The following is a 10504-nucleotide window of genomic DNA, read 5'->3' on the forward strand; positions in this document are numbered from 1 at the left end:
TCTTGACTTGGCTCAGGCACACGGCAGTCTCAATATAAGAACATAAAAACCTCCACCTGGAACAGAGGCTCATCCCGCACATGCAGAATAATGCACTTTCAAACTGCTTTCAGTACTCTTTGAAGCTGTGCGGAATGGCAAAATCCACTTGCAAACAGTTGTGAAAGTGGTTTGAAAACGCATTATTTTGCTTGTGCGGAAAGGGCCAGAGTCACAGCCAACCAAGTTCAGCACACCGTTTCACAAAGTGGGCTGCCAGTTGGCTTGCAGGGCATAGAGGTCAAAGCCTGCCCCTGATGCTGAGTTTCAGAGGTTTATGGTCTCTGTGTGTGACTGTTTTCTTTGCAAGTCATGGCTGGTAGTCGCTGGAACTCTCCTCCTCAAATTTACCTAATTCTCTGTGTTCGTGGTCATCACTGCATTCCCTGGCAGCGAACACCACAATTTACGTTCTCACAGAATAAATTAGATGGTGAGAATAACCATCTTGGAGCACCTTCCTTATGAGGAGAGGCTGCAGCGTTTGGGACTCTTTAGTTTGGAGAGGAGACGTCTGAGGGGGGATATGATTGAAGTCTATAAAATTATGCATGGGGTAGAAAATGTGGACAGAGAGACATTTTTCTCTCTTTCTCCCAATACTAGAAACAGGGGGCATCCATTGAAAATGCTGGGGGGAAGAATTAGGACTAATAAAAGGAAACACTTCTTCACACAACGTGTGATTGGTGTTTGGAATATGCTGCCACAGGAGGTGGTGATGGCCACTAACCTGGAGAGCTTTAAAAAGGGCTTGGACAGATTGATGGAGGAGAAGTCGATCTATGGCTACCAATCTTGATCCTCCTTGATCTCAGATTGCAAATGCCTTAGCAGATGCCTGGAGTGCTCAGGAGCAGCAGCAGCAGAAGGCCATTGCTTTCACATCCTGCCTGTGAGCTCCCAAAGGCACCTGGTGGGCCACTGTGAGTAGCAGAGTGCTGGACTAGATGGACTCTGGTCTGATCCAGCAGGCTAGTTCTTATGTTCTTATGTTCTAATAAGCAGGGGCAATGTGTTCATCACTACCCTGCCATTTAGGTTCAGTGTTTAAGGAGGTCAGAGATTTCGCAGTACATGGACTGTACTGTTGATACTGAGCACATACTTTGACGTTACAGGGGGTTCAGAAAACCATGTTGCCATCTGATGCTTACCATTGTCCCCCTGGTTTTCGCTTGGCTTTGCTGTCTTCTTTTTCCCATCGTCCGATTCTTCATCAGAAGAAACATCTTCCTCAGAGGAAAGATTGGCCTTGATTTCTTCTAAAAGCATTTTCTTGGCAATTCTTTGAAGCAAGACAAAAAAAGGGATGTATTCCATTGGTTCAACAGTAAAAATAGAATATATGATGCATGTTGTCACATAGTTGGACAATGCAAGTCCTCACAGCTTAAAACTGAGCAAGGTTAAACGGATGGAAAACAAAACACCTGGGTAACAGAAGTGCATCTTAGTGAATCAGCCTGCTTGAGAGAGGTAATAACGTGGTAGGTTTTTGAGAACTCGCAGAACCTCTGTGACAGATGCAGCATCATAGTTCGCTTCACCCTCTATCTCATCATTCTAACTGTACATTTAGCTGAACACCAGACTCTCACATCAGCCGCAGTGGTCTTCCAGATAGGGAACAATGACTAGGTTAATTTCTTTTTAAAGGGGGGGGGGGGCAAAAGCACCACAGGCATGACTTCACGAAAGGCTCTCATGCCGCCTCCCAACTACTATTATAAGCCCCTTTAGCAACCCCAAACAAGTTTGGAGGTTAATGTGAGGGGGCACAAAGCCCCTCTGGGCACACAGAATCAGTATTGTGATAATGTTGAAGGCTTTCACGGCTGGAATCACTGGGGTGCTGTGTGGTTTCCAGGCGATACGGCCGTGTTCTAGCAGCATTCTCTCCTTTCAGCATTCAGCATGCTCTCTCAGCCATTGAAATCCACAAGCACATGGACAATTTCAACAGAAAGGAAGAAACCATGAACAGAACTTGGCTGCCAGTTTTGAAAAACACTAGAGTCAAGACAGTGACTAATCAGCTTCACACAAACACAGGCTGACTATAGACAATAAACAATCAAAGGGAACAAAGGCCAGGCTACTTCTATTCAGATTGCCCTCACCTACTGACCTTGCTATCTTCATTGTTACTCACATGCTACATACTTCATTGTTACTCACTTGCCAGACCACTTCCATTCAGATGCCCTCACCTGTTGACCTTGACTCACAGGTATACATACTCCACTTGCTTTCCTTTCCTACTATTAGATTCTCTGAAGATGCCAGCCACAGATGCAGGCGATATGTCAGGAGAGAATGCTGCTAGAACACGACACCACAGCCCAGAAACCACACAGCACCCCAGTATTGTGACACTTTTCAAAAAATCTTAATGCACCTAAATGTCACCATCATTGGCACGCTGGCCTTTTCGCACAAGTTTAGACCAAAAAAAGCATCCATGGTCTACACAAACTATGCAATGTTATATATAAAAACAATCTGTACTTTTACCATTTACCATATTATGGCGGAGTTGCAAAAGATTCAAGGAATAAAATACAGATTCAAACAGTATGCTGCATTCAACAGGTGTCCAGGAAAACTATCTAGCATGAAGATTTAAAAGATCAACAATTTGCAGAGCACTGTGAAAACACCAATATTGCATGAAAAATTAGTCTATGAATATTTGGAAAGGGATGCTACTTGCTAGGTCAGTGGTGGCGAACCTTTGGCACTCCAGATGTTATGGACTACAATTCCCACCAGCCCCTGCCAGCATGGTCAATTGGCAGGGGCTGATGGGAATTGTAGTCCATAACATCTGGAGTGCCAAAGGTTTGCCACCACGGCACTAGGTTCTGTGTCCTAACCTAGAACTTGCTCAGTGAAGTCATGTCTGTGATAAAGCACACAATGGACCGACCTGTTGACAGATCTGTGCTGCTCCCAGGTGAGTCGAGCGTTCGTTTGCAATGAACTGCGGACTGCCAAGCTCTGACCCCCCCATCTCAAAAGAAGGACTTCTCTGCTTGCTTGGTTTTCTCATTTTAAAATCACCGCCACACAAGCTATCAGGAGTCACAAATGGTCACTTTGCGCAGTCTTTTTCTCCAGAAAGGACATTTTAATCCTTGTGCCAAAACAAGAAGTGGAGAAGCAACCCTTCCCTCTACCTGTCAGTGGGATGGATGCACACGTGTTGGTGGATGTGGGCAGCAAGGAGAAAGATGACGTTTTCTGATTCCAGTTTATGATAGAACGTGCACCAGCTGCTCATCACTAACTGTTGTGTATCTATTGGCAAAATAGAATGAAACCAGCCCAGCCCACCCCAAGGCAGAAGTAGCATCTTGAGCAATTATCTGGCCTGCCCTTCCGATGTGCAGCATTCTGAAGGGACATTATTCGTGCTATAATAAAGTATCCAAGTTAATTCTATCTCATGGATATCCTGTGAGAAGTTACTGCCAAGCGATTATGGGTTTCGAGAAGGTCCAGTTGCTGCCACATGTGCTACAGATGAAGGCAAAGAATAGGAGGAACCGTACAGGTGTTTCCCAAAATTCTCCAAGAAATTACATTAGAATGTATTGTCTAGAAAGCTTTTGAAAAGTGTTCTATTCTGAAAGGAACAAAAATGTTGCCCAACAATACGCAAGATTCTAAAATGCATATTATTTCATAATCGTGCAACTGAAAGGGGAGGCAGCTGCTGCAATAATTACTGCAATATAAGAAACGCCAATGCTCATAATTAAGCAAAAGGAATGTACTATTTGTGTGCACTTTCAAACATGCAGTCAAGGGATCCTGGGTCAACACAGCAGGGATTCATGATGCTACTGGATTTTGAGGATTTGTCTATACCTTCCTGCCGTCCCCACCCCCAAACCAAGTCTCACAAACTACTTGGTCTGGGTAAAGGGATGCTGCCATGACAAAACCAATTTTTTTTTTGGGGGGGGGGGGGGGGGGGGTTTGTAAGATTTGCATATAACATTGGAAGGCATCCAATCTACAGAAGCAGACATGAAAACCACAAGCCTGAAATATATACTACGCTCTTATTTTAACAGATGTGGCAAAACTGTGGGGAATAAGGGCATAAAAGAAAATATAACTCGAAGGGTGCCTATTCAATGTTAACATAGAGAGTTTTTTTGCATTTTTGAACAAAGTACATATGTTTCTTTATCTGCAAGACATGGGGGAGGGGGGAATATTAGCAGGAAGAAATCAGAGAGAATTTTGATAAGAACAATTTTAACTGGTTGATTACTTCATATGTATTCCCTCTTTTGCGATTCACTGCAAAAAAGTATGCTTCCCTGAAAAAAAAATATTAACACACATTTTGTCCATTCCTTGCATTTCAACATTTTGATCTTATATAATATCTCCACTCGGTTTCCTGTTTTTTAATCAACATAACTAAAAGAAAATCACGGAATTCAAAATTTGAAGGCTCGCCTGCGTAATTTGTACCCCGTGAAGCTGAATGCGGGCCGCCAGCTTGAAAGGTGCTTGGCAAACCGCATTTCTGTTGCCTTCCCAAGCAGACAGCATACATGAGGCACTGGTGAACTTACAAATGGCTGTCTATGGCCAGCTTGGCAGGTCACAAGTTATGAAGACACTTATTAAGAAGCATGAACCACAGCAACTATGGCCCCTTCCGCACACGCAAAATAATGCGTTTTCAAACCACTTTCACAACTGTTTGCAAGTGGATTTTGCCATTCCGCACAGCTTCAAAGAGCACTGAAAGCAGTTTGAAAGTGCATTATTCTGCATGTGCGGAATGAGCCTATGAAAAAAAATACAGATCCCATCAGACAAGTGATGAAAAGTGGGTCCCCCAACATGCATTTTTAAACTCACAATTCAGTCAGCTGAGTAAATTAATTTTCTTGATAATGTATCTCTAACCAACAGCCCCATAAGCAAACTGTACCATTAGTTGTCATTGGCTTGAACCTAGATATCTGAGGGCTGAAACACAAAAAGATGGAGGCACTAATAAAAATGTAATGACTGCAAAGGGAACAACATCCTGTTTACCAATGATCTAGCCTACAACTTGCACTTAAGAGACATTTACAGTGTTTCCCCGAAAATAAGACAGTGTCTTATATTAATTTTTGCTCCCAAAGATGCGCTATGTCTTATTTTCAGGGGATGTCTTATATTTCTGTGTTCTGTTCATCAGGCATGCTTCCAAACAAAAACTTTGCTACGTCTGACTTTTGGGGGATGCCTTATATTTCGCACTTCAGCAAAACCTCTACTACGTCTTATTTTCAGGGGATGTCTTATATTTGGGGAAACAGGGTGGCTCGAATGCAAAAAGGTTATATGAGGAACCTAATTTCTGACCTTACCACTATCTAGAACTAATAAAATCTTGTACTGAGTTACATAAAAGCTTTGAACCTCTTATGTTATTAAGACCTATCAAGAAAAATGGGAGTTATTATAACCAAAAAGTTCTTATTTAAAAAATAAATTGATTTTCCCTCTTTCAAGGAAGACTTAAGTTTGAAAAAGTGCTATGAAATGGGGAAAGGGAAATACAGCCAGGTGGCCACACCTTGGTGCCAGAAAGTTTCAATTCTATTTCATTGATTGTCAACAACACATTTTGGTGCAAAAGATGAACATGTGGCCAACACAATACAGCACCATCTTAATTTGGGTTGCCTTAACAATTACTCTAGACTAGAGATGCTTAACCACAGCATAACAGTGGTATTGTTTTAATCACACCTTCTGTATTTTCTTCCTAGGTAAGAATGACATTTATGAAATATTTATTTATAAAAATGTGAGAAATGAAGGATTTCAGCTGCTTCGTACTGAACAAAACGACACTCCTCTGAAGTTCACTCTATCAGAAGCCATGATTCTAGGGCTTTTTTCCATGAACTTTGTCAATTAAAACTTTCACAAGAAACAAGTCTGAATTCACCGCCCTTGAAATACCTGGCAGTACATCACCAAGGCCGCTACACCTTTAAAATTGCCTAGAAGAAGCATGAGACAACTAGACATGCTTTATTATTTCCATCATCTTAAGCCCTGAATCGCGTTTAAACACATTTTAGCTTCAAACGAAAGGACTTCAGAAATAGTTGAGTGAAGATATTAGATGGGTAGAATATTAATAAAAATAAGAAGTTGCCTACTGTAACTTAATGAAAAATAAAATAAAATTTAATCTCTTAAATTAAATGCTTGGACGAGAAACACGTTTTACAAAAATTTATTATTGCATCCATGAAATACTTCAAAGGCATTGTGCATTAATACACTGTATATTTTAATGAACAAAAATAACTCCAAACATATTAAACAGCACTAGCGAAAGGATCAGACAAACCAATAAGAAACAAATACACACCACAATAAAGTACAGCACTGTCTGTTATATTATGACCCACTAAAATATTGCACTCTGGCAAAGATGATTTCAACATTTTGATAGGAAACACATTTAAATCAGAAAAGGAGAGTTGTAGGCACTGTCTTTTAACATGGCTACAGGTCTCCTGCATCATTCTTTGGCCTCACGGAAAAAAGTTTGTTCTGTTTTTGTCTAAAAAGCAAGCAAAAATCTAACATGCACTTTAGGACTGATGCAGGCACAATGCAGGCCACTGACAGGGAATCATGGCAAGCATCCAAACAGCTTTGGGCTCAATGGAAGCACCTCCACCTGCACAAAGGCCAAGGCCAAGTCCTTCTCCCTTTCCAAGGTGCATGCACTCCCTCCCCTCCGCAGATTTCGAAGGAGCCTGAGGGGAGGCAGCAGAAAGGATAGCACAGGGGTCTGCAACCCGCGGCTCTCCAGATGTTCATGGACTACAATTCCCATCAGCCCCTGCCAGCATGGCCAATTGGCAGGGGCTGATGGGAATTATAGTCCATGAACATCTGGAGAGCCGCAGGTTGCAGACCCCTGGGACAGCAGAAAGGAGCTCTGCACACAGACCTCTGCATTCTAACCAGTGCCTGTGATCACAGATCTGACTTAATTGCATATTCTTCATTCAGTTACAAAACGAAGTGCTTTAATATAACGTAACTGTGATTCAACAAATATTCTTCTGATGCACTGACAGAGCCTATTTGCTGATGAACACCAACTCTGCTTAAGAGAGGTAGATTAATTCTTTCCTGCATTAACATTATGGAGAATTTCTCCGTGCTCCCACTCACCTTTAAAGCACCCCCCCCCCCCCCCGAAATTACTCTTACTGAATAAATTTAACATTTGAACTAAAACATTTGTTCAGGGTTCATCAGCCAAGCATTAAGAAACGAAGGATAATACTCCCAGCAAAACATCTAACAACAGATTTTCTAGCTCTATTTATCTAATAACTGTGCTTTGAAAATTCTATTAATGATTCAAAAAGCAAGTCAAATATGATGACTCTAAAAAATTACAATACATTTTTTCCAACAGTTTTTCATCATTCTGAACTGTCAATCCCTATAAACAGTGATCACTTTAAAAATAAACTAATAAACATTTGTTTAAATGTTCTATGTTCTAAGAGCAAGAAACAGCTAGATTAGCAGCATTTTTCTGTACCAAAGTCCATATAGGAGAGCGAATATTAACATTGATTTCAGATACAAACCAAAAATGTGTTTAGTTCTCTGTTCTTAGGCAGATAAAAACAGTCAAGTTGGTAAAAAAAAACAGTTCTTATATAAAGCTGATAACCAGACATTAAGCACGGGTGCCCTGAAAGCAACTGCTCTGCTAATCTTACAAATAGCAAACTAAAAATCCAGTCTCCTTTATGTTTTCCAGTTTACTGTTTGGTAATTAGGCAGGTTACAGGACTTACATATTAGGAGATTTGTAAGGCCTGCAAAACTACTACCACAATATGGAAATATTAAAATTTAAATACTAAGTATACTGATGCACACGTTCGATTAAACACGTGACTTCAGTTCCATTGATGCAAACAAAAACACAAATTGCTGTAGTAGCCACAATCTCAGTCACTGCCACTGTTCCTTGACAAAAAGAAAAGCCAATCAATCATTTGGGATACTACAAAGTGGATTTCAATAAGTGCTTGACCCATTGCTGGCTCTACATTCTAATCAGGTTTTCTGGATAACGAAAGAAAAACACTAACGGAAAGCCGTTCAAGACCCAAAATGAAGCTTGTCCCAATACTGAACAGATGCTGGTCTGCTTCTATACAGGAAGGCAGCCTCAGGAACCTAATCGCCTTTCTAAAAATGTCACTGAATGTACAATTTACACAAAACCCACATTTTTACATGGAAACACAAAACAGACAGTGCTGTAATGCATTTATAACACACCCTATGCAAGGTGTGTAAGTTAACACTTAAACGTACTTTCTTATTTTCTTTGCTTTCTGGATTTTGGGGTTTGTTTTCTGGCTTCTCGTTCAAACTTGCGGGAAGCCCGTGAGCGAGTCTTTACACGGCAGGCACTCCTGGTTTTTACAACCTGCGTGGTGTTCCGTTGGTTTCGTTTGCGCCCACGCCTAGGGTGTGTTATAATCTTTTTACAGTCCTTACGGAGGGAATCATACCTATTCTCCGGATCGTCGTCATCATCTTCCTCCTCTTCCATTGGCACAGTCCCTGATTTATTTTCTCCTTCATCTCCTTGAGGGGAAAAAAGGGTAAACTTTTATGTATCAAATGCTGTACACAAAATCAGCAATCCCTTCAAAAATTCAGCAACAACTTTTCTGTGCAAGACCCCAATTACCAAGACCTTATTCGATAAGACCAGTTAACACAAGTTGAAACCCATAGTTATAAAGCCAGAAGTGCCATTCATCAGTCGGAAATAATCTGTGCAGTTTCAATACAGAAGAGCAGATCAAACTGTAACAATTAGGGCAACTTCTTAAACTCCAGTACAGCTCCTTCAGCTGAGGTCTGCCATGACACAGTAGAAGCACTAGATGTGTGGATTCGCTAAACCACATCCCTTAGCCCACTTTCCAGCATGAGAACTAGGCACTCCTGTGTAGCAGCCCCAGGTACACATAGGTAAACAAATAGGGGCGCCACACACGTGATTTTAATACACTGGTTCATAGAATATTGTACACAAGGCAGGAACAGGGAACACACAAACACACACTGCAGTTCTACGGGAGACACAGTTAAATATTTCAGTAGTCCATCTCTTGGGATCTACCCTAAACATTTAAAATAAAGTGTTATACATGTACTTTTTTCAAAAAACTTCACTTTAAGTACAGAACAGTAGCAGCAACACTCTTGCTGACAATGCACCGTTTGCATGGGGGTTACCAATGGTTACCAAGCCAACTCTTCAGTCAATAGAAAGGAAGGATATGAATCTAGCCTTCTGGGGGAAGCCAAATTGCCCTCTAGTTGCAAAGCTTGGTAACGCAGCAGGAATCCACCATCTTCACCTCAGCTCCTGTCCTTGCTCTGGAGGGATGGGATGGGACAGAAGCCAACAAGAAAAAAAATAAAGATTTCGGCACCTCTCAAATCTCTACCCCCTTCCAGTACACTGATTAACATACCTCTGATCTTGCAGACTTTTTACTTAGCAAATCAGTGTATATACCAAAATGGACTTTGGATGCTCTAAGCATTGACAGCAAACTGTATTATGTTACGCTAGCCATTGAGTGATAAAGATATATAAAACCTCTGCTGCCAGGTCTACATAGGAACTACAAAATGCAGCATTCAGTCTCGTATTAAAGAGCACAAAAGACACTGTTGGCTTAACCATCCCGAAAAATCTGCAGTAACAGAACATGCTGTAAACAAACACTGGATATAACATTTTATTTGAAAACACTGAAATTCTGGACTACTCAGATGGTCACTATGTCAGACTACACAAGGAGACTATTGAAATCCACAAACACCAAGACAACTTCAACAAGAAGGAAGAGACTCTGAGAATTAACAAAACTTGGCTACAAGTACTCAAAAACTCCAGAATCAAAGGCAAAGGGCATGCTAGGTTCATGGACAATGAACTCCACCCAGACACAGGATTTGCATTCACTAATACTGATGTTATTGCAGGGAATGCAAATGTGAATACAAATGTAAACAGACTGAAAACCCCACCCACAATGCAATGCACTCAACCACACCTTTGCATAGCAAGGTCCACCCAAAACACTTACTGATTGGTTCCCCACCCTGAGTCATGGACAATATATACCCTACTAAACATTCCCTTCTCATTGGACAAAGTATGTAACACACTTCTCTCTGTGATATACCTCTGAAGATGCGAGCCACAGATGAAGGAAAATGCTAAGAACAAGATCTACCAGACCATGGCCTGGAAAACCCACAACCACCAGTTGAATCCGGCCATGAAAGTCTTTGACAATACATTAATATTTAGAAATGTGCTGTTTTAACAACCAAGTTATGACTATACTCCCCC

General features: G+C 41.2%; 1 protein-coding gene across 1 annotated transcript in view; it reads right to left on the minus strand.

The window, feature by feature from the left end:
- Window positions 1-8744, minus strand: part of LOC125442901 (transcriptional regulator ATRX-like) — a 36053-nt gene extending 27309 nt beyond the window's left edge. The window contains exons 1-2 of the mRNA XM_048514678.1: window positions 8637-8744; window positions 1197-1327 (exon numbers count right to left, since the gene is read on the minus strand). Coding sequence (XP_048370635.1) covers window positions 1197-1327; window positions 8637-8677 — 172 coding nt within the window. The 5' untranslated portion in view covers window positions 8678-8744. The remainder of the gene's footprint in view (window positions 1-1196; window positions 1328-8636) is intronic.
- Window positions 8745-10504: the final 1760 nt, after the last annotated feature.

Source organism: Sphaerodactylus townsendi, linkage group LG13 (genome assembly GCF_021028975.2).
Source record: "Sphaerodactylus townsendi isolate TG3544 linkage group LG13, MPM_Stown_v2.3, whole genome shotgun sequence".
Classification (NCBI taxonomy): domain Eukaryota; kingdom Metazoa; phylum Chordata; class Lepidosauria; order Squamata; family Sphaerodactylidae; genus Sphaerodactylus; species Sphaerodactylus townsendi.